At 41.3% G+C, this 25,013-nt stretch overlaps 1 protein-coding gene across 2 annotated transcripts in view; it reads left to right on the top strand.

Moving 5' to 3' along the window:
* The window catches only part of pard6ga (par-6 family cell polarity regulator gamma a), a 71,227-nt gene that overhangs the window by 13,816 nt on the left and 32,398 nt on the right, over positions 1 to 25,013 (top strand). Inside the window, exons 2-3 of one of the 2 annotated variants that reach the window (XM_038797012.1) lie at positions 12,404 to 12,626; positions 18,401 to 18,481. In XM_038797012.1, the coding sequence (XP_038652940.1) occupies positions 12,404 to 12,626; positions 18,401 to 18,481 (304 nt within the window). The remainder of the gene's footprint in view (positions 1 to 12,403; positions 12,627 to 18,400; positions 18,482 to 25,013) is intronic. The other variant, XM_038797013.1, reaches the window with a different exon arrangement.

The following is a 25,013-nucleotide window of genomic DNA, read 5'->3' as shown; positions in this document are numbered from 1 at the left end:
TGGACACGAAGGGGCAATTTAGTCTGGCAAATCCACCTAACCTACACATCTTTGGACTGTGGGAAGAAACATGAGCACCCAAAGAAAACCCAGACAGACACAGGGAGAATGTGCAAACTCCACAGTCACCCAAGACTCTAATTGAATCCAAGTCCCTGGTGCCGAAAGGCAGTAGGGCTAACGACTGTGCCACAATGCCACCCAAAAACTTGTTTTTAAGCTTTGAATTAATCTTGAGCCATGAAGAAGACTCCACAATGGGACAGAAAGCCCTGAGGAAAGAAAAGCTGCAATCATAATTACGGCTAAGGGTAATGCTGTGAGTACTTAACCCAGTTTGCAGCTGAAAGTACATTTGTTACTATCGTGCTACAATTGTGATTGTCACATTCTTGAAATAAGTATGCGATTGTAGAGTTCCAGATGAGGCCTAACTAGTGTCAATACAAATTTAGCATGATCGCCTTACTCTTGTATTCATTGCTTTATTAATTGTTCTCGCAACATCCCCTGCCATAATAACTTGTGTACATAAATATCGAGGTCCCACTGTTCCTGCACCTCCTTTTAGTTTCTCTTTATTTTCTACTGTTCCTTCATATTCGTCTTGCCAAAATGAATCACCTTGCAATTCTCTACATTGAACTTCATGCGCCCAACCCACCTTGTCCTTTTGAAGTTCAAGGTTGATAACTTTTTCACTCTTCGTATCTTCAAATTTTGAAATCATGTCCTGCATACCACAGCCTAGGTCATTAATATACATCAGGAAGAAGAAGGGTCCCAATACTGACCCCTGGGGAACTCCACAGCTAACCTTCCTCCAAACTGAAAAGTAACCATTTATATTACAACTCTCTTTACTGCCACTAGGCCAATTTCTTATCTAAGTGTCTACTTGCCCTTTCATTCCAAGAGCTACTATGTTTCTCTCAAGTCTGTTGTGTGGGACTGTGTCAAATGCAATCCATATACATCACGTCAATAGTATTGCCCTTATCAACCTTCTCTACCTCCTCAAAAACTCCAAGTTAGTTAAGCATGATTTTCCCTTACTGAATCCATGCTGACTTTCCTTAATTATCCTGCACTTGTTGAAGTAACTATTGATTTTGTCCCAGGCTCTAGTTCTACATTTCTTAGAAGGCAAGTAATATCAGCATTGATTTCAGCTGACTTCCTCTGACAAGCCTCCCAGATTAAGAATGCCATTTACTTGAGATATAAGCAGAAAACTACCATTCTACAATTGCATCCCAGCATAGATTCAATGGTTTAGTTTTTGTGATGTGGAGATGCCGGCGTTGGACTGGGGTGAGTACAGTAAGAAGTCTTACAACACCAGGTTAAAGTCCAACAGGTTTGTTTCAAACACTAACTTTCTGAGCACTGCTCCTTCATTCACCTGAGGAAGGAGCAGTGCTCCGAAAGCTAGTGTTTGCAACAAACCTGTTGGACTTTAACCTGGTGTTGTGAAACTTCTTACTTAGTTTTTGTGATCTGTGATAACAGAACAACATTCCCTGCTCATTATGCTTACAGCTGCACCCACAGGTTTTGTGGGCTTTTGAGCAGCAATTTACATTCACTTTTCGATGTCGAGTTGCAGTTGTGCAGGTGTTGTTCTCTGATTTACTCTGTAATGATGGTGAGCGCTGTTAACCATTATTCCTATCACAAAATCTGGGCCAATATCTTCAGTTAAAGGGATGGGCAGAAAATTATCCAGGTGAAGAACTTTGAGGGAAGGAGTTAATTGAATTTAGGCTGGAAAAAAGATCTATCTATATGTTTGAATTTTCTTTACTGAATAGATGAAAATATAATGCCACTGTAGGAATTGGACAAGGAGGGAAATTCCTCAAGTATTAATAATCTGTTAGAGTTTGTTTTTGGCATGATATGCAATACAGATACCTATGGATGCAGCATGCTCTGGGAGACCTTGATCTGCGAGAAAGGATTGCAATTCTTTTTTTTTATGTTCTGCTCACAGTCCAATTTAAGACTGAGTTAGCCAATATTATGCTGAAAATAATGAGAAAGTTTGTGCTTTTCTATCCGAGCAGAATGCTTTAACTTGAGAACTGTAGGACATTTCTGGATGACCATTCGGATATAACCAAAAGGAAGGCTGCAAACAGCCCCACTGCAGTCCTAAAACTGTATTACAAACTTAAAATACAGCTATGCTCTGAAAGTTGATCTTTCTAGCATGGGTATTGTTGGGCTCGAAGTACTAACTCCCCCACATTGTGTACCAAAAAAATGCCATATGTAAAAGTCCAAACTAATATTAGGAATTAAATGGGATTTAAGTTCAGTCGATGCTTCATTGTACTCTCTTGGAATGTAAATAGTTGTGGTTTGATAAAAGAGAACTGAATCATCAAAATTGGCCTCAATTTGAGTCCTTAAACAATGAAATTAGATAATTGAAAATAAATTCTCTGAATCATCATTTATCCTGATTTTATGAATTTGTAACTTTTAACTAGCCCGAATCAGTTTCATACTGAGGTGCCAAATTAAAATGGTTCCTGTTGTGATCTTGCACTACTGAATCAGTCATTACTGTTTTTTTTCCTACTATGGCAATCTGTTTGAACTTTTGTCTTGCAATGAAAACGCTCCTGTAAGCCTCGTTCTACTTTATAAGTTTGGGCAAAAAGCTGTGCTTGTCCCAACCCGTTTCTGCTAATTGCAAGCAGGTAATATCTCAGTCATCTTTCCATGGACACTTTTTTTTGAGTTTGTGCAGTTCTCACTGTTAAAATAGGAGAGATTTCAGACCTGATTATGTGACACGTTGGAAAGAGTTGTTCGAAATTGACTGACTAAATGAGGATTACATATTTTTAATTGATTGCAAAGTTGGCTAATTTTTAATATTGCAGATGCTTGAAATAAAGTATTTGATTTCCACTGTAGTGTACTTCCAATTATGTTTTACTAACATCTTTATCAAACCAGCACCAACAGGTTTTTCTTCAGAAATTGAAATTCTTTTGATTAGAATTAATTTGTGGGTTGCTGCATAGAATTGGACAAATGGGTCTTTTAGTACAGCAAGTTAGTTGGCAAACCATTGTTTATTGAAGGGAAAATGAGCACTTATATATAATGGAAACTGCCTATCCAAACTGGTCAAGATGTAAGTAAACCTTGCTACTAGTTTTTTAAAACATCTGTTCCCACTTCTACATACGAACATGAGAACTAGGAGCAGGAGTAGGCCATCTGGCCCCTCGAGCCTGCTCCGCCATTCAGTGAGATCATGGCTGATCTTTTGTGGACTCAGCTCCACTTTCCGGCCCGAACACCATAACTCTTAATCCCTTTATTCTTCAAAAAGCTATCTATCTTTACCTTAAAAACATTTAATGAAGGAACCTCAACGGCTGCACTGGGCAAGGAATTCCATAGATTCACAACCCTTTGGGTAAAGAAGTTCCTCCTAAACTCAGTCCTAAATCTACTTCCCCTTATTTTGAGGCTATGCCCCTCTCGCTCTGCTTTCACTTGCCAGTGGAAACAACCTGCCTGTATCTATCCTATCTATTCCCTTCATAATTTTATATGTTTCTATAAGATCCCCCCTCATCCTTCTAAATTCCAACGAGTACAGTCCCAGTCTACTCAACCTCTCCTTGTAATCCAACCCCTTCAGCTCTGGGATTAACCTAGTGAATCTCCTCTGCACACCATCCAGCGCCAGTACGTCCTTTCTCCATTAAGGAGACCGAAACTGAAAACAATACTCCAGGTGTGGCCTCACTAACACCTTATACAATTGCCGCATAACCTCCCTTGTCTTAAACTCCATCCCTCTAGCAATGAAGGAAAAAATTCCATTTGCCTTCTTAATCACCTATTGCACCTGTAAACCAACTTTCTGTGACTCATGCATTAGCACACCCAGGTCTCTCTGCACAGCAGCATGCTTTAATATTTTATCATTTAAATAATAATTCCGTTTGCTGTTATTCCTACCAAAATTGATAACCTCAGATTTGTCAACATTGTATTCCATCTGCCAGACCCTATCCCATTCACTTAACCTATCCAAATCCCTCTGCAGACTTCCAGTATCCTCTGCACTTTTCGCTTTACCACTCATTTTAGTGTCATCTGCAAACCTGGATTCATTGCCCTTGGTCCCCAACTCCAAATCATCTATATAAATTGTGAACAATTGTGGGCCCAACACTGATCCCTGAGGGACACCACTAGCTACTGATTGCCAACCAGAGAAACACCCATTAATCCCCACTCTTTGCTTTCTATTAATTAACCAATCCTCTATCCATGCTACTACTTTACCCGTAATGCCATGCATCTTTATCTTATGCAGCAACCTTTTGTGTGGCACCTTGTCAAAGGCTTTCTGGAAATCCAGATATACCACATCCATTGGCTCCCCGTCATCTACTGCACTGGTAATGTCATCAAAAAATTCCACTAAATTAGTTAGGCACGACCTGCCCTTTATGAACCCATGCTGCGTCTGCCCAATGGGACAATTTCTATCCAGATGTCTCGCTATTTCTTCCTTGATGATAGATTCCAGCATCTTCCCTACTACCGAAGTTAAGCTCACTGGCCTATAATTACCCGCTCTCTGCCTACCTCTTTTTTTAAACAGTGGTGTCACGTTTGCTAATTTCTAATCCACCGGGACAACCCCAGAGTCTAGTGAATCTTGGTAAATTATCAATAGTGCATTTGCAATTTCCCTAGCCATCTCTTTCAGCACTCTGGGATGCATTCCATCAGGACCAGGAGACTTGTGTACCTTTAGCCCCATTAGCTTGCCCATCACTACCTCCTTAGTGATACACAATCCTCTCAAGGTCCTCACCTGTCATAGCCTCATTTCTATCAGTCAGTGGCATGTTATTTGTGTCTTCCACTGTGAAGACCGACCCAAAAAACCTGTTCAGTTCCTCAGCCATTTCCTCACCTCTCATTATTAAAACTCCCTTCTCATCCTCTAAAGGACCAATATTTACCTTAGCCACTCTTTTTTGTTTTATATATTTGTAGAAACCTTTACTGTCTGTTATTATATTCTGAGCAAGTTTACTCTCATAATCTATCTTACTCTTCTTTATTGCTTTTTTAGTAGCTTTCTGTTGCCCCCTAAAGATTTCCCAGTCCTCTAGTCTCCCACCAATCTTTGCCACTTTGTATGCTTTTTCCTTCAATTTGATACTCTCCCTTATTTCCTTAGATATCCACGGTCGATTTTCCCTCTTTCTACCATCCTTCCTTTTTGTTGGTATAAACCTTTGCTGAGCACTGTGAAAAATTGCTTGGAAGGTTCTCCACTGTTCCTCAACTATTCCACCATAAAGTCTTTGCTCCCAGTCTACCTTCGCTAGCTCTTCTCTCATCCCATTGTAATCTCCTTTGTTTAAGCACAAAACACTAGTATTTGATTTTACCTTCTCACCCTCCATCTGTATTTTAAATTCCACCATATTGTGATCGCTCATCCCGAGAGGATCCCTAACTATGAGATCATGAATCAATCCTGTCTCATTACACAGCACAAGATCTAGGATCGCTTGTTCCCTCGTAGGTTCCATTACATACTGTTCTAGGAAACTATCGCGGATACATTCTATAAACTCCTCCTCAAGGCTGCCTTGACCGACCTGGTTAAACCAATCGACATGTAGATTAAAATCCCCCATGATAACTGCTGTACCATTTCTACATGCATCAGTTATTTCTTTGTTTATTGCCTGCCTCACCATAACGTTACTATTTGGTGGCCTATAGACTACTCCTATCAGTGACTTTTTCGCCTTACTATTCAGATTTAATTGTGCTAAGTTTGCTTGCTTTCTATTCTAAATGTGGCATTAAGAATTTATTTTGATATAATTGTGTGTATGGTTCATTAGAACTTAAGCATAGCATAGAACTATCTTTCGGAGCAGACACCTAGACAGTGCAGGTGGATATAAAAGATCATACCAGCCAAAACCAGAATCTTTATTCTTTGCTGTGTTTGAATCAGGATGGTTTACTTATGACAACCCCAAAAATGACAGTTTACTGAAGAATATGTAGGATGATGTCTCTGTCTCCTGTCTCTGTCTCCTGTCAATTCTGATATTACAAAGTAATTGTTATGGACGGGGAGGGTAATTTTAAACTGCACTAATTTCTCCCCATGCATATACAAAAAGGTGTTTAGATTTGTTTTCCTCTTTGCAGTGGTGTATTCACCAACCCGTTTGTTTTGGTATGATCCAATTTCCTATTAACCACACAACAAACTCAAGGTAGGATGAACTCTTAAAGGATTGGTTTATTTACACGCACACAAAAGGAACGTCACAATGTTGCCTCCATGCTCAGACATTAAGGAGGTGGATAGAGAAAAGAATGATTTACAGCACAGTGGTCCTAGAGAAAATAAATATTGTTTTGTGTGGGTTCCAGAGCCCAGAATCAAAGTCCAATGAAGTATTCTTTCACTGAGGTTGGTGGGTTGAAAACTGCTGTATAATTCAATTTTCCAGCCGTGAATGAGAAATGCATGCAGAGGTGAATCAGTATTTAGGCGATAGAACATAGAACATAGAACAGTACAGCACAGAACAGGCCCTTCGGCCCTCGATGTTGTGCTGAGCAATGATCACCCTACTTAACCGGTATACCCGTAACCCAACAATCCCCCCATTAACCTTACACTACGGGCAATTTAGCATGGCCAATCCACTTAACCCGCATATCTTTGGACTGTGGGAGGAAACCGGAGCACCCGGAGGAAACCCACGCGCACACGGGGAGGACGTGCAGACTCCACACAGACAGTGACCCAGCCGGGAATCGAACCTGGGAACCTGGAGCTGTGAAGCATTGATGCTAACCACCATGCTACCGTGAGGCCGATGGTACAGAATTTCCAGCAGAAGCAGTGTAGATGGGGCCAGGTGTTCAACCTTGGCAAAGTTCCTTTTCTGTGAGGTTGCCAGTTAAATAGTAAACAGCAGACTAAGCTTTGCAGTTTGGCAAGGCCATATTGCTTTTCCACAAGCCAAAGACCCATGTCACATTACTCCCACTGTTCCACCCTCTCGTTGACAAAGAATGTGTATCCCACCTCGCCCCCGAAATTGTTAAATGCCTCAACCATTAAGAATTGAAAGGAAGGTTGAGGGGCCCCATGTCTTAGCAGATGAACCGGCTCTAGTTGGTCCTCCTGGATTTTTTTTTAAAAAAATAATTTTTATTGAAATTTTTACAAAATACAAAATATAAACATCTTAACTCTATTAACATGCAACCGCAGTAACACCCCATGAAAAAAGAAAAAAACAAAAAAGAGACAGATAGCACCCTCCCACCCTCCACAAACCCACAAACCCATGTGCACAGTTCGCCCTCCCCTCAACCCCCCGGTTGCTGCTGCTATCGGCCTATTTCCCTACCTTTCCGCCAGGAAGTCCAGAAAAGGCTGCCACCGCCTGAAAAACCCTTGTACTGATCCCCTCAGGGAAAATTTCACCCTCTCCAATTTAATGAACCCCGCCATATCAGAGATCCAGGCCTCCATGCTTGGGGGCCTCCCATCCTTCCATTGGAGCAAGTTCCTCCGCCGGGCTACTAGGGACGCAAAGTCCAGAACACCGGCCTCTATCGCCTCCTGCACTCCCGGCTCCACTGCAACCCCAAAAATTGCGAGTCCCCAGCCTGGCTCGACCCTGGATCCCACCACCCTCGACACCGTCCTTGCTACCCCCTTCCAAAACTCCCCCAATGCTGGGCACGCCCAAAACATATGGGCGTGGTTCGCTGGGCTTCCCGAAGACCTAGCACACCTGTCCTCTCCCCCGAAAAACCTGCTCATCCTCGACCCAGTCATGTGGGCCCTATGCAGCACCTTGAACTGTATGAGGCTAAGCCTCGCACAGGAAGAGGAGGAATTCACTCTCTCCAGGGCATCAGCCCACGTCCCCCCCTCAATCTCCTCACCCAGCTCCTCTTCCCATTTACCCTTGAGTTCCTCCACTGAGTCCTCGTCTACCTCCTGCATTACCCGGTATATGTCCGAAATCCTCCCTCCTCCAACCCACACCCCCGAGAGCACCCTGTCCCGTACCCCACGTGGGGGCAACAAGGGGAACCCCTCCATCTGCCGCCTGGCAAACGCCCTAACCTGCATGTACCGAAACATGTTCCCCGGGGGAAGCCCAAACTTCCCCTCTAACTCCCCCAAGCTCGCGAACCTCCCCTCCACAAACAGGTCCCTCAACCTCCTAACCCCTGCCCTGTGCCAGCCCAGACATCCACCATCAATGCTCCCTGGGACGAACCGATGGTTCCCCCGTATCGGGGCCTCCATCGAGCCCCCCATTTCTCCCCTGTGCCGTCTCCATTGCCCCCAAATTTTGAGGGTAGCCGCCACCACCGGGGTCGTGGTATACCTCGTTGGAGGGAGCGGCAACGGCGCCGTTACTAGCGCCTCCAGGCTCGTACCCACACAAGACGCCGCCTCCATCCTCTTCCACGCTGCCCCTTCCTCTTCCATTACCCACTTACGCACCATCGCTGCGTTGGCCGCCCAGTAGTACCCACAGAGATTGGGCAACGCCAGCCCCCCCTATCCCTGCCTCGTTCCAGGAACACTCTTCGAACCCTCGGAGTCCCATGCGCCCACACAAATCCCGTGATACTCCTGTTGACCCTCCTACAAAAGGCCTTCGGGATAAGGATGGGGAGGCACTGGAACAGGAACAAAAACCTCGGGAGCACCATCATCTTGACGGACTGCACCCTCCCCGCCAGTGACAGCGGTAACATATCCCATCTCTTAAACTCCTCCTCCATCTGCGGTCGTCCTGGATTATGTATTTGTATACCTCTTTTGGAATTTGGCCTGTGCAGCCCTCGGGTTGTCAGTGGCTCCTCCGAGATACTGGTGTGTGGGTCTCCCTGATACTGCCAGGTAGCTTATTTTGTTCAGGGATCATAAACAATATGGATTCAGCCACTTTTTTGTCCAGTTTCAAATTTTTCTGAAATAGCAATAAACATATCTCTAAATATTCTATTAAAAAAACACAGGATAAGTCTCGCAGTAATACATTGCTGAACTCTTTCTAAAATCAAATTGTTCAGCTTGAACTCTGATTTACAGCTTTTGCCACACGGTGGCTTCTGGTGTGGGGCAGGGTTTTTCCAACTGCGGGAGAAGTGCCTCATGTTCGAGAATGCCAGCTGTGACCGAGTTTTAAGTTGAGAATGCCAGCCGTAGGGCAGCATGGTGGCACAGTCAGTTAGCACTGCAGCCTCACGGCGCCGAGGTCCCATGGTCGATCCTGGCTCTGGGTCACTGTCCGTGTGGAGTTTGCACATTCTCCCCGTGTTTGCGTGGGTTCACCCCCACAAACCAAAAGATGTGCAGGGTAGGTGGATTGGCCATGCTAAATTGCCCCTTAATTGGAAAAAAATGAGTTGGGTATTCTAAATTTATTTTAAAAAAAGAAGAGAATGCTGGCCATGGCTGGCTTTTAAATGTGAATGATGCAGTCTTCCCGCCAGAAGTGGCGGCAGAGAGCAGGTCACGTGCCCTGTATGTCGGTGGTTTTGACGCAAAATCACGGAGCAGAGATTCCTCTTTTTCTAGCATGCGAGCAAGCAAGCAGCAAGACTGGAGAACTGAAAATGGATCATTTTGTTATAAGGAAGAGCGGGCCAGAGACACAAACAGGCCAGGATCTCATAACTGAATCTGTTGAAGAGAACTACTCAGGAAAGCCCATGGCAGTAGTGCTAGTGTGAGCTGCCCCGGAGAGTCTGCGGCAGGACAAAGCAGTGCTAGTGAAAATGAAAATCGCTTATTGTCACAAGTAGGCTTCAAATGAAGTTACTGTGAAAAGCCCCTGGTCGCCACATTCCGGCGCCTGTTCGGGGAGGCTGGTACGGGAATTGAACTGTGCTGCTGGCCTGCCTGGGTCTGCTTTAAAAGCCAGCGATTTAGCCCTGTGCTAAACAGCCCCTGCTAAACAGTGTGAGCTGTATACAAAGCTCCAGGGTCTCTGGTGAACAGCCTACTAAGAAGAAACTGAAATCGGGAACAAAGAAGCATGAAGTTGATTTCTTGAGGTATGGCTTTGTTAATTGTGCCAATGCAAATCAGGATTAAAAAGCCCATGTGTGTTATATTCAGGAAAGTACTGGCAAATTAAATTTTAAAACTCTCAACTTCAAAAGCATTTGAAGACTAAGCATGGCAAGTTCAAGGATAAGCACTTGATTTTGTTCCAAACGATGCAGCAAGAACTTAACCACAAAGCATCAGCTGAAGTCTTTAGCAGAAATTTAACATTGAATAGCAAAGCAGAATTAGCGTCTTACATGGTAGCTTACCATGTAGCTAAAGAGAATAAATGTTCCACGCTATTTCAGCTGCATCTGGCTGCACTGATCATCAGTATTTGTCGCTACTTTCAGAGGAGAAGTTTCAGATTTTGAAAGAGAAGAGGTGGGTGAAAAATCCTCTTTTTTTTTTTGAGGCCCCAGAGTCAATTATTAACTTACAACTAACTCCAAATGAAGAGACTGAACTTCTGCGCCTCACCTGTGACAGCAAATTAAAATCACGCCACAAGTCCATGAGGCTGTGTCAGCATTCTGAAGTAGAGTCACTGAGGAATATCCAGTGCTGAGTTTGTTGCTATTGCCCTTCGCAACAACCTACATGTGCGAGTTTAGATTTTCCATCCTTAAAAAGATGAAGACTGCGCAAAGGAACCAGCTGAACTCTGCACCTGATATTCTTTATTTGTCCTCTCCTCCTGTGAACTTGATCGGGGTGAGATTGTGAGGACCAAGCAGGCTCACCTGTCACATTAAAAGTAAGCAGAAATGGTGGGTTGCTGGCGTGGGTCGAGAAGATCACCTGGTTAGTAAAAGTGGGTCCCGGGAAAAAAATGTTTGAAAAACACCGTTGGAGGGCATAGAGAGTTTCAAAGCATATTAATTGAAAACCAATTAGTGGGTAAAAAATTCAGTTAACATAAAAATGATCTGGGTAAAATATATTTTAGCTTTTAATATAACACCTGTAAACCAATGCAGTTATTTAATTTGTATTCGGGTGATAATGATAGACTAAACTTTGGTCTTGTTTGTTGTTGGAGCCATTGACTTGCAGTACTTTGCAGGTTTCTATTATTCTAAAGATGCATTGTTCCAAAATATTTTAAATACACCTTTGATACTTGTCACACTTGTCTTCAATTTCTCTACTTCTCCAACCCATCTTCGATTGTTCATGCCCTCCTTCCCCAGGAGATCCTGACAGATATGCTGCTTGCAGATTTAATTCCCCCCCCCCCCCCCCCCCCCCCCACCCCGGCCAGGGCACAGGGTGGAGAGGCTGCTCTCTAACCCATCAGGATCCGCCTTCAGGCAATCAACAAGGCGAAGGCTACAACATCTGCCTCCGCACCCATTTCCAACCCCGGCTAGTCTGGCCGCCCGGGGGCCCGGGTTCAGTCTCACGTGCACCACTTTAGAAATTATCCTAAAAACCTCCTTCCAGTAATCCTCTAGCTTTTGACAGGAATAAATCGTATGAACGTGGTTAGCGGAGCCCTCCCCCCGCAACGTTCACACACATCTTCTACTCCTTTGAAGAATCGGCTCAACCTCGCCTTCGTGAGGTGTGCTCTGTTTATCACCTTCAGCTGTATCAGCCCCAACCTCGCGCACGAGGTGGAGGCATTTACTCTCCGGCGCATCTCACACCAGAACCCGTCCTCCATATCCTTTCCCAACTCTTCCTCCCACTTTGCTTGGATCCCTTCCAACGGTGTCTTCTCCTCCAAAATAGCTCCATAGACTGCTGACACAACCCCCTTCTCCAGTCCCCCTGTCGTGCAATGTGGAGGCCGGTTCCTCCGGGAAGCTCTATTATCTCCTTTTGAGCAAAATCTCGAACCTGCATATATCTAAACATTTCCCCCTGCTCCAGCCCATATTTCGCTTCCAGCTCCTTCAATCCTGAAACCAACCCCTAAGAAACAAATCTTTTAGTGTCTTAAACCCCTTCACCTCCCATTTCTGAAAATTTCCATCCCACCTCACTGGCTCAAATCTGTGGTTCCCCCGAGTTGGCATTTTGCTTCCAGATTTTTGATGGAGAGTGGAGGAAGAAAGGAAGGAATTTTGTCTTAAGATTGTTTTTGAAGTAGCAGCCTATTGGAGTTTGAGGTTGTGGTGTAGATATTTTTCTATTACACAAGAGTGGACTAATATTAGTTTCATGTAAATTATATGTTTAATGGAAAAAATATCAGTATATTGTTTTATTAATTTAGTATTTTTGTGTGTAGTAACTTTTCCCCGATGCAATATTAATATTTCTGTTTTTAATCAGTTTGGGGCAGAATTCCGAAGATTTTCCTTAAGCCGGTATAAACCTGGGAAGTTTGATGAATTCTACGGGCTAATCCTTCATACGCATAACATTTCAAACATGGACATATTAATTGGATACGCTGATGTCCATGGTGACCTGCTGCCAATCAACAATGATGACAACTTCTGCAAAGCCATTTCCATGGCAAACCCATTGCTAAGGGTTTTTGTACAACGGAAAGGTAGGGTATTGGAAGAATACCATCTGAAAATAAATTGTTGAATGCTGCATGATGTGATTTGGCCGAACCTATTTAAATGTTTTATTCCCCAGTAATTATGCTCTTCGATTCCTCCCACCTATTGCCTCTAGTCTCCTGTAGCTCACCCACTTTTAAATAACTAAAACTTGTTTGGTGTGATTATGCAATTAATAAAAATCACATTTTTGGTATTTTATTCAAAAAACATATAAAAATCCATATCATTGATCAACTAGTAATTGGAGACGGCATCATCAAGCTTTTTTTCCCATCATGATGGGGGGGGGGGGGGGGGGGTGTAGACCGCATAACTTGAGCAATATAAATTAGATTATCTGTGCTTACTTTCGCTATTTATTGCAAGTGTAAGTTGCTATTACTTTTAAGTTTTAATGCGGATTTCAGGCATGGAGAGTTGACAACTATTTGGCCTTGTGAGTTGCCACCAAGTAGGTATCACCGTCTGAAAAATCTTGAGAATTATTGGCCCATAACATGCTCCCCAGGGTCGCATTTACGGAGTACCCCAATGATGCGCTAGGGAATCCGTCTAGGACGTTTACACAGCAATTGCTCAGAATTGCTAACTTGCCTGAAACCATCCAACAGAAACAATTTAAATTGCTAACTTCAGATATTTCTGCCAATTTTACCCTGATGGTTACTCTGAAGGAGTTAGAAGCAGAAAAATAAGTTAAATCCAGAATAATTGTTTAAACATCCAGACCCAGCCTTGCACAGGACAGGCCCCCCCCCCCCCCCCCCCCCCACATTGTCTGAACCACTTTCTTTGAAACTTAAAATCTCCCTTTAAACATTTCATTTATGGCAGCTAGTGCTAAAAGAAGAGGGCATGTCCGTCCTCTCTACGCTACAGTTACTCCACGCCATTGCAGTCAAGAGCACACTTTGCTGCTCCTGTCTCTCCTAGTGAGGAAGGTTGGGTGCAACAGGGGCTTTAGAATCCAAGCATAAGTAAATCCGTCAAGTGTGACTATCCAATGCAGATTGCAACTCTAAGGAAGTTACAGGGCATAATTTTAATCTGTCGTTTCTGTTGGGTCTGAATCTTGATGCATGTATGAATGAAGAAGTGACCAACATGGACATTTGGATCTGATTGCACACAAAAAAGAAAGAGAATATCTTGTGCTGGATATCAATATGTTTTCTTCTTAAAAAAAAGTAAAAGTTCCATAAATATGGTGGTCTGTAAATGATCTGGATATGAAAAATATGCAGTATCAGTTGAAGGTGCACCATTGGTAATGCAACCCTGAAGCAAATTTATGTATTATAATGTGAGGTAACTTGTTGATGTAATTAAAATTAAACTGATTATAACTATGTCCTCCTTTCAACGTGGAGGTTGGGGTGAGTGGGGGAGCCCAGTAGCTGAGGACAGGGAGGCCCTACAGAATTTAACAGCATGACCTCTTCTGAATAATTTTGAGTGTATTCCCACTAGATCAGATTGATTTCTGGAGGCAGGCAACTCTGGCAAATTCGGTTTAACATAGCTAAGTGTAATGTTAATGTGCTTAGGTGCACATTCCCGAATACAAATTAGGTGCACATTCCTTCCCTAATGGGAATTCATTAGGAAATAGCAACAAAGTCAAACCTGGAAAAATGTGGGACCCAAAAGGCAAAATTGATATTTGTTATAAAAAGAATAGAGATTGAAGGAGGCTTTGTTGTCCTTGCATGCAACATTGATTAGGTCACAGTTGCAGTTTTATATGCGGTTCTGGAATCTTTGTTAAAGAAAAGAATGACAAGAGAGTGAAACATGATTAACAGTGTTGCAGAAAAGTACTGAGCTGACTTGATGGAGGTATTCAAGTTAATAAAGCTCAAAGTTATGTAAGATCAGTCAGGTCTGTTAAATCTGGTATACAAAATGAAGGGAATTGAGTACATTCAGTTATAATCTGGTTAGGGACCAATGTCTTTTTGCTTAAATAGACACAAGTTTGAAACTCCAGTTACCCACTAAGAGAGTAAAGTCACACGATTGCACAGTTTTAGCAAACAAAATAAATTTTGCTGTACAAAGTCAGAAAACATCCCGACTCTTGATTAACATGGACAACTGCTCATCTGATAATTCAGTCTTTCACCGACTACGAGCTTCATTAAGCTGACTCTGGCCCTGGGTTTCTGCAAACTTCAGACTCCCAGCTGTAAACTGGCTGCCAGGGCATCTGAGCCTCAAGTGTCTGGCATAGAACTTCTGCCCCAGCTCAGCCACCCAGGACTTTTCTCAACCCTAACTGCCTGGAGCCTGCCAACAGTTTCCGTTGCTTCTCTGAGCTGCAAACCACATGAGGTCCAAACTGTGAGTAACGAGCGGGTTGTGCCATAAGTAGCTATTCACTTACAACTTGATTGCACAGTAGGAAAGTAAACTTTTGATGGCCTTCGATCTTTTCATAGAAGGTAGATGGACCTAATTCATTTTCCATTCTTGAGCTTTTCTATGTTTTGCTGAACCATGAATCACTAGAAGGTCTGTTGTCCTAGGCCAGAACTTGGATCATGTGGTTTCCGTCGCAGACATTCCATGGAACCAATTCGGTTCTACAGGCTCATCCAGATCAGGAAAGGGAATTTTTTTAATGCTTCATTAAAAGGATGTGTGAATGCTGCACCTTTCTTTACCTCTGAACATTGAAATAATTTCTTCACAAGGTTGTTTTAAGCTGATGACTCTGCCTCAGATTATTCAGGTAGTATCCAGGAGACTGTGGCTATAATGGATATAGCTTATCTGCTTTGACATTGGCATTCATTCAGTCTTCATAATAGTTATCTTCCATTAGTTTTTTTGGTTTTCATCTTCACAGCTAACCTTGCACGATTCTAATCTTTGGTCTATGCCTGTTCCTATAGTCTAAGATACCTGTAGATGTCCACACATAAGTCGACTATAGATGCCTCAAAATCCCTCCTGAAAACTGGGGCAGATTTATTTAGAGTATAAAAGTGAACCACTGGGTGTGGGTAGTCACCATTTTGAAGTATCATCAATATCTGCACAAAGAATGGGTGTGCCTTAAGCTTCTACCATCTTCACAACACAGGCCAGCTATAAGGTACCAGTGAGTAAAACATGCAGTTGTAGTAAAAATTGGAACTGACTACCAATATGAGTATAGTATGTCTATAAAGAGGGGTGAAGGTCGGTATGATTTTTTATAGTAAGTTCTATCACACCCGGGTGGATGTAGCTTTACAAGGGGACATAACTATAAGGTTCGGGTTGGGAGATATAGGAGGGACGTCCGAGGTAAGTTCTTTACTCAGAGTGGTTTGTGTGTGGAAAGGACTGCCTGCTGTGATAGTGGAGTCGGACACTTTAGGAACTTTCAAGTGATTATTGTAGAAGCACGTGGAGCACGCCAGAATGACGGAGTGGGATAGCTTGATCTTGGTTTCGGACAAAGCTCGGCACAACATTGAGGGCCAAGGGGCCTGTTCTGTGCTGTACTGTTCTATGTTCTATCATCTAAGCAGAAAAGACCATACAATAGCAAATGATTTAAGCTGCATGGCTGACAGAACTCAAAAGTGTAAGATCCACACCGAGGTAATCCAAAGCATTTTCCAGACTCTAGTTTGTCCATCAATAATGTTTGTTGGCAAAACAATCTGTAAATTCTATCTTTCTGTTTAATGATCAAGGATAAGTTTGAGCCTTTATTCTTGGAAACCAATCATCCTGTATGTATTTTCTGTTTTCCACTAATATCCATTAATGTAGGTTATCGGAGCTCTAGGAAAAAATGTGATTCTAGCATATTTGGTCTTTTTTACTCCATAAGAAATACGCAATTGTGAGCCAATTCTATATCCGATCCAGCAATCTTTAAACAAATAGCCTGACTTAAGGCAAAAATGATTGATACCAGCTTTTCCCCTCATTTATTTTAGGGAGTACATGGGTAATTTATTGAAGAGCATAGTCGGGTAAATTGTTTTTCATGGCTGTATGTTAACTTAAAGGAGCTGACTTTTACGGCACCTACCTGGGATCTTTTAGATTCAATGTGGCTGCACAGTTTACAGAAAACATTGATTGCTAGACCAAAATATTTATCTCTTGGAGCTATTTGAGGTTCCTGGCAGAGTTCTGCTCTTCATCATTCAGAGTTGAACAAATTACTTAATTTTGTGCATTTTAAAATATTGTTTTATTTTACAGACCCTGTTGGGTCTATAAAGTTCTTTCAATGCCATCAACTGTTATTTGGTCTATTTAACTATCATAATATTATGGCTTGTCTGATCTGTTAATTGTATTTGTGTTACTAAAATCCAGTTGTAGGAAATCCAAAACATTGGTGATAGCTCACTAAACTCATTCCATGGCTATTATCCAGGCACTCCTTAAATAGCTGTCCACAGATACTGACCTGAATTTTGCAGCAATAACTTTTAGGCTAGCACTGCTTATCACTATTACAGGAATAAATCAGACAGCAATTTCAGATGTCTGCACATGCGCAGTTAAACACAGAAGTTCTGAAGTTGCTGCTAGATACCCCGTTTAGCCACACAGTATGCAATTGCAGCTCTCCCCAAGAGATCCAGTCCAATGACTGAACAGTGCAAACTTGATGTGCTTCGACACTATGTCTGCAGAAAAAAAGTAAAAAAAACTTACTTTTGTAAGTTTTGTATACTTTTGTATTTGGGAGTAAATGTGGATAGTGATATTATTGCTGAATCACCTCTCTGGTCCTTAATTATAACTTTACTGATGTGGAGCTTCATTCTCTCGAAGAAAATTGGTGTTGGACATTTAGAAAAATAATTTTAGCAGCACGGTGGCGCAGGTTAGCCCTGTTGCCTCATGGCGCCGAGGTTCCAGGTTCGATCCTGGCTCTGGGTCACTGTGTGTGGAGTTTGCACATTCTCCCCGTGTTTGCATGGGTTTCACCCCCACAACCCAAAGATGTGCAGGCTAGGTGGATTGGCCAGGCTAAATTGCCCCTTAATTGGAAAAAATGAATTGGGTACTCTAAATTTAAAAAAAAGAAAAATCATTTTACTCTTTCTGTCTCTGACTTGTATCTCGTTCCCTCAATCCCATCAATACTTCCCTGCCTTTTTGCGTTCTGTACATCATTTGAATCTTTGCAGTTTCTGTTCTATACTACCCGAGTCGTATTCTGTCTGCCTGACGATTCTCCAGTCTGACTGGTTAAAGGGTCTTGCAGTTCCTTGCTCTACTTCTTGACACCACAGATCCCCTGAGGGTACTGCAGTGGAAAAATACCCAATTGGAGGAAATCTAGAGAAAAACATAGTTAGATGCAGCAGAACTGTTCCAATGCCTGGAATCTCAACTGCCAGCCGGATCTTTTCCCCTTTAACACTTAGTGTGTTTCCAGCAGTGTGTGCTATTCTGAGGTTGTTTCCCACTCAGCTATGCAGGTATAAAGAGTGCAGATAATACATAGCCTTGGAAATAGTTTGAAGCTGACTGATAGCTTCATGGTGTGCAGGGTCGTATTGTATACTGCACCGAAGCATTCTTATTGTATGATCACCTGATGTAATTATGCCAGAAAATATCTTTTAAATGCTTTCCTGATGTGCTACTTGCCTTTCCCATACCCATACACCAAAACTGATTCTGACTCTACAGCAGATTTGCTTGATCAGTGTGCTTGTTTCCTATTTATTGCACTAAAATGGAAGACTTTTGATTTCTATATTCAACTTTTATTTAATTCTTTCATGAGATGTGGACGTTGCTGGCAAGGCCAGCGTTTGTTGCCCATCCCTAATTGTCCGTGAGAAGGTGGGATGTGAAACAGCAACAGGTAAACTTGAGCATTTTTTATTATTCCAACATGATTGAATATTCATCAAATCTTTCTTGTACTGTAACTTGGAAATTGCAGTTAAATATGTCGTTGAATGAATGTTGAAATTGGTTCACGCCTTGATTAAATATTGGAACAGTTTGCTGTGTACATTTTAAGCATTTGTGCAATAACGTCATTCGTACTTATTTAGAACCTGGAATGAAAGAACTGTACCTACCTAGAGAATATCAAACGTGATTCTGATGTTTAAAAGTTGTGATACGGTCCTGAAATTTATAGGCTAATTAACGCAGTTGTGATGAGAACGTTGTTGAGAATTTTATGTCCGTGTTCATCTGGAGTGCTAAGTTTATAAGAAGAGTTTTCATAGGGTTTGAGAGGAATATTTCATGGGGGCAGGGAGGAACTTTCATTTATTTACTCACTCAAGGGGCCGATGAGCAAATTTCAGAAAGAGAAAGTCTGACACAATATTAAACATGAATTTTCAAATAAGCTGCGGTATGAAGAAAAGAAACAATATATTGAGCAAAAACAAAGCAATGTTGAAGCAATAAATTGATCAGTAGAAAACGATTAATTAACAAAGATCAGAACTAAAGTATGTGAGGTTCGGAGTCTGTTTGTCTGGCTCACTCCAAATTTCTTGATGTCCACTCTGAGAGGGTGTGATTGTGTGAGGGTGACTGGGATTCCAGAGACTGTGAGTGAGCCATATACACACAGTATTGGCCTCCAATTATGCTTTTTAAGTGAGATTGTAGGTATATGGATAAATTTAAATAAAAATGGTCAACTGTTGCAGGGATTGCAATGGTTTCTGAGTCTGAGGATCAGAATTCTCATTTATGGGTAATTATTAACCAAACTTTATTAATGTGGCAAGTAAAGTTGCCATAGTCTGAGAGGGGGGGAGCTGACTGGTGGTGATTTTACCTGAGGATCACCACACCTCAAGCAAGCAAGGGGAAAGTTGAGAAGGCAGGGACCTTCATGAATAACGTCATCAGGTATGAGAAATGAACCCGAGCTGTTCTCTTGTTCTGCATCACAAGCCAACGGCAACCGAGCTAAACTGGTCCCAACATGATTAAGTATAGATTAATATTGTAGAAAGTTGACTGTTCTGAGAGATGCAAGAATTAAAATAAATCATTCCTGGTCAATAAGTAAATACATTTCCCAATCCAAACTTTTACTTTTGTGTTTGCTAGCCTCTACTGAATGGGGTGGACATATGAAATTGGCAATATGTTTAATTGCTGCGGGAAATGAAAACATTATCTATTTCCAAGCACTGATATTCCACACATTAAATTCTTAGTTGTGCAATTCTTAGTTGTGCTTCCAAAAAATGGAAGGAATTGCAGACAATTTTGATTCATGGAAGGTCTTAATTCTCAGAGGAGTACAGGCTAAGGTGTCCTTCCAGGAACTCTTAAAAAGCAAAGGAAAAAGTCTATTTAGCATAGACAATAAGAGTCTTTTGCAGTTGATATCTTCGTCATGAAGAACATTCATATTGTATACCAGGATCTAAACTAATATTTCAGGAATAAAAGTACATAAATGACAAGAACTTAAAATCCAATTAAGGGGCAATTTAGCGTGGCCAATCCACCTACTGTGCACATCTGGGTTGTGGGGGTGAGACCCACTCAGACACGGGAAGAATGTGCAAACTCCACACAGACAATTACCTGGGGCCAGGATTGAACCTGGGTCGTCAGCGCCATGAGGTAGCAGTGCTAGCCACTGAGCACCATGCCGCCACCAAGAACAGCTTCTTTAAGTTCAACTTGCTACAGTTATTCATTTGAAAATTATTTATTAAATGCTTCACTTTGTCCTGCCTTCCTCATTATTCTCCCCAATGATTTACTTGTTTTTCTAACTAATAACCCTTAAAAGTTTGTATACTTTAAAAAATAAAGTCAAGTCCATTTTGGTTTACTGAGCATTCGGTAATAGGGAATAGAAAGTCAACTTCTGATTTTCTTTTCTACCACTTTTTAAAAACATTGTCCAATTGTTAGCAGTATAATTGCACCCAGCAATGTAATTTGTCACTGCTCTGGAGTAGATTTGCTTCAGTAATCCTAGTTAATGAGCCAGGAGGTTACCAGTCTGGATGTTTCCTCACAGCATACATTTTAATTATGGAGATGTTTAAGAGCATTGATTTTAAAAACTGCTCTTCTTTTGAATGTTGGCCAAACAGTTCCTGCATTTATGAAGCTTACGTATAAATGCTCCATAATGGTCGGTTATAGTATCATTTGGTTTGGCTGAAATATAAATAGTTTTGCACACATGGGAAAGCTACTTGGGGTGGAGTAATGTTTACAGTATTGGATCCTTCAAAGGACAGTAAACCTGCCAAGTAAAAATGTTTTCAAGAAGGTTTCTCCCAGAAGAGAAGTTGGAAAACTAGCTATCCTCGGTTGATTTTATAATCTCTGTTTAGGAGGTCAACGTATTTAGATATTATTTTCCTTAATTGCAGTTTTAAGATGTTGACAATTTTTCTAAAATAGTACTCATTTGTAATTGCACAGTGAGCAGAAAAATCAGTACATGGAATTAAATTTATTGTGGGAGTAACTTGGTTGACTAGTTCATGATGTTTGAGTTCATAGGGAAGGCAGTAGCATAATGGTATTGTCACTGGACTAGTAATCCAGAGACTCTAGGGACGTAGGTTCAAATCCCACCAGGACAGTTGGTGGAATTCGAATTCAATAAAAATCTAGAATTAAATGTCTAATGACCAAGAAATCATTGTCGATTGTTGTAAAAATCCATCTGGTTCTCTAATATCCTTTAGGGAAGGAAATCTGCCATCTGACTCTTAAATGCCCTCGGGAATGGGCAATGAATGCTGTCCCAGTCAGCGATGCCCACAAATGAACAATTTAAAAAAATATTCATAGCTATGTTTATTGATCATCCACTATTTGCAGACTTCTTTGTAACAATTTTCTTCTGTGAGCACCTTATTAGATTTTACTCCATTTTGACCCAGATAGCCGATGGCATAGTGATTAGCACCGCTACCTCTCAGGCCCAGGGGTCCTTGGGTGACTGTGGAGTTTACACATTCTTTCCCCGTGTCTGTGTGGTTTTCCTCTGGTTGCCTCCGTTTCCTCCCACAGTCCAAAGATGTGCAGGCTAAGCCAATTGGCCATGCAGAAATTGCCCCTATGAGTCCAAAGGTGTGCAGGTTATGTGGGGTTATGGTATACGGAATAGGGCATGGGAGTGGGCCTGGGTGGGGTGCTCTTTGGAGGGTTGGTGCAGACTTGATGGGCTGAGTGGCCTCCTGCGCTGTAGGGATTTTGTGATTTCTGAATGTAAATTGCATTATTTACATCTTCACTGAGATTATCTTTCAGCTGTTCTTTCTATTTCATTTCTTTCCGGCTGGCTATAGAATGCAGCTTTGATACCCTTAACTTGAGACAGTGGCAGTGTGTTCATTCCAGCAGATCTATGCCTTTATAACTAGGTGATTGATCACTGGTGTCACTCGTGTTCACCTACTGCCGTACTACTGTTTGTCATTCCATTTTATTAATTTCCTTCCTCGATTACATATTCCTTTTGGGGAAATCTTCTCTAGGTTCTTCAAATGACTGTCACAATTCAGATTTCACATCAAATGATTGGCCTCCCATAATCATCTTCCTTTGTGCTCTTACCAACTTCCCTGGCCAGCACACTTCTTGGGACTAATATCATCAATTTCTTGTCTGTCCAATACACTCTTCTCAGTGCTGACATTGTCATTGACATTGAACTATCATCGCTCTACAGAATATCTGTTCACTTGTGAACAAAATCTTGCCATCCACGAAGTTACTGCAACACTATAATGATGATGGAAATCTGATTGCAGGATGAGAAAGCTTGCCTGGCTATAGTTTCCACTACTTTCTCTATGTTTTAGCTTTTCATAACTTAATTGGACTGTAGTCTACCCCCCCCCCCCCCCCCCCCCCCCCCCTTAACCCTTAAGTATTTTTTCCATAGTCCTTTCTATTTCTTATTTATGCGTTTAATATAATTTTAAAAATCATTTATTAAAAACAGGGCTGATTTAGCACACTGGGCTAAATCGCTGGCTTTTAAAGCAGACCAGGGCAGGCCAGCAGCACGAGTCAATTCCCGTACCAGCCTCCTCGAACAGGTGCCGGAATGTGGCGACTAGGGGCTTTTCACAGCAACTTCATTGAAGCCATATGTGACAATAAGCGATTTTCATTCATTTCATTTCAAGTGGGTCTTACCTTTGTCATTTTTGATGGGAGGAGTGTTGCAGCTCCTTGGTTCAAGTGGGATGGATAAAGGACTGGCGAGCTAACCGAGACAAAGAGGGGGGATGAATGGGTCATTTTCAGGTTGGCAAGCTATAACTAGTGAGTGCCACAGGAAGTGAAAGCAATGAATTCTCATGATGTTTTGACCATTCAGACCATAGCTAGCACTACCAAAACACAGATCAGCATTAGAAATTGAAACTGTACTTTGCCTTCATACACTTTTAATTAACTTGATTAAGGCTTAAAACACTTTAAGATTACCTGAGGATGTGAAAAGTGCCATACAAATGCAGTTTAAAAAAAAATAGAAATGTATATATTTTCTCGGGTCTAAAAGAATCTTACTGTGTATTTCTCAGTGTCGTAGCAAATTGGTGAAATTATCAAGTCATTTGGATAATGGGAAAAGGTTACTGAGTAAGCTCAAAAGAGAACTCTGATTGCCGTTAATAGGATATTGATGGCTGCAGAATAGTTGTAACCTTTGCACTTCAATGTATGATTACTTATCTTATACACTTGTAGATATTTTAATATAAAGCACAAACATTTGTAAAAAATAAAAGCAAATTACTGCGGATGCTGGAATCTGAAACAAAAGAAAAGGCTGGAAAATCTCAGCAGGTCTGGCAGCATTTGTAGGGAGAGAAAAGAGCTAACGTTTTGAGTCCGATGACTCTTTGTACAAACATTAATTGTAATATTTGCAGAGCAAAAAAGCTGTTTAAAAGTTGGCGGTGGTTTAGAAAAATATTTCTACCTTTTAAAAATAACTGCAGTATTTTCAATTCAAACCTAAACATGCTAGCATATTTCACATTTTTCCTGCAATCTCTTTTTTTTTAAATGAGCAGCTGTAGTCTTTACGATTCAAATCCATGGGTCAGCATACTTCATGTCACCACTTGTTTTGAAACCGATATCTCAAGTTAAAACCCTTTTAGCAATTTTTATTTTTCATACTGTTAGTGGCTGGCAAATACAAGTTGCACTTGCCGTCAGAACCAAGGAATCCAAGATCACAGGATAAATTTCACAAGTAGCTATGTTTGTTTATTTAATTTTAATATATCTATGTTTGTTTATTTAATTTTAATATATCTATGTTTGTTTATTTAATTTTAATATATCTATGTTTGTTTATTTAATTTTAATATATTTTTAAGTTCTTTTGTTGTTCATTGGGGTTGGGGGGTGGGGGGGATGTGATACATGCGCCGATACGGTCTGGGGGTGTCACAGTTATTATGGGTTATTTTGTTGCATTTCATTGTTTGTCATGTTTTATATTTTCTGTAAAAAATTCCAATAAAAATTATATTAAAAAAAAAATACGTTGGCCAACCTCAAAAAAAAAAAAAAAAAAAAAAAAAAAAAATTTCACAAGTAGAAGTCTGGGCAAATAGAATCATTATTTGAAATGGCTCTGGCGAAATATGAAAGCAATATTGCATCCTGTTACACACTAAAATTACGCACTCTGAATACACACTATTTCCTCTGGATACTTTGCCTTCATACACTTTTAATTTACTTGATTAAGGCTTAAAACACTAGGCTTGACCCATACTCACATCACCTATGATTAGGGGGCCTATAAGCTACACTCAAAATGACCTTTGCTGTTCCTATTTCTTATCTATGCCCAAACTGATTCTATGTTTTGCTCTTTTGAGCTAAATTCATCTCTCACTACTGTACTAATGACATCCTTAATTAACAGAGCTATCTCACCACCTTTTCCTAGCTATCTGTCTTTCCAAAATATTAAATAGCCTTCAATATTCAGGTTCCAACCCTGGACCCCTTGCACCCAAATCTCTAGTGGCTATCAGGTCATGCATATGTATCTTTGTTTAAGACTAAAGTTCATCCATGTTGTTCTGAATGCTGCATGGATTGTTATGCAGAGAACCGTTAACATTTTTCTTATACCATTTTTAGCACTCTGACCGCTGTCCTTTCATGCCACACTCTGATTACTCAAATTGCTACCCTACTCTCTTACATTGTTGTTTCACTTTAATTTCCTAGATTTTGACTCTTTTTCCCAACACCACTACATTCCAATTTTTAAGAAAGTATAACAGCTGAACAAAGTGCATCTCCACTTTAATATTAATATTCTGACTTGACATATTCGTGGGGGAGGGAAGAATCTCAGCCAGCAATGAGAATCCTGAAGGCCTGGTTAATTGGGCCTT

Source organism: Scyliorhinus canicula, chromosome 5, assembly GCF_902713615.1.
Source record: "Scyliorhinus canicula chromosome 5, sScyCan1.1, whole genome shotgun sequence".
Classification (NCBI taxonomy): domain Eukaryota; kingdom Metazoa; phylum Chordata; class Chondrichthyes; order Carcharhiniformes; family Scyliorhinidae; genus Scyliorhinus; species Scyliorhinus canicula.
Note: the sequence above shows the minus strand (reverse complement) of the source record. Positions and strands in the feature narration are given on the sequence as shown.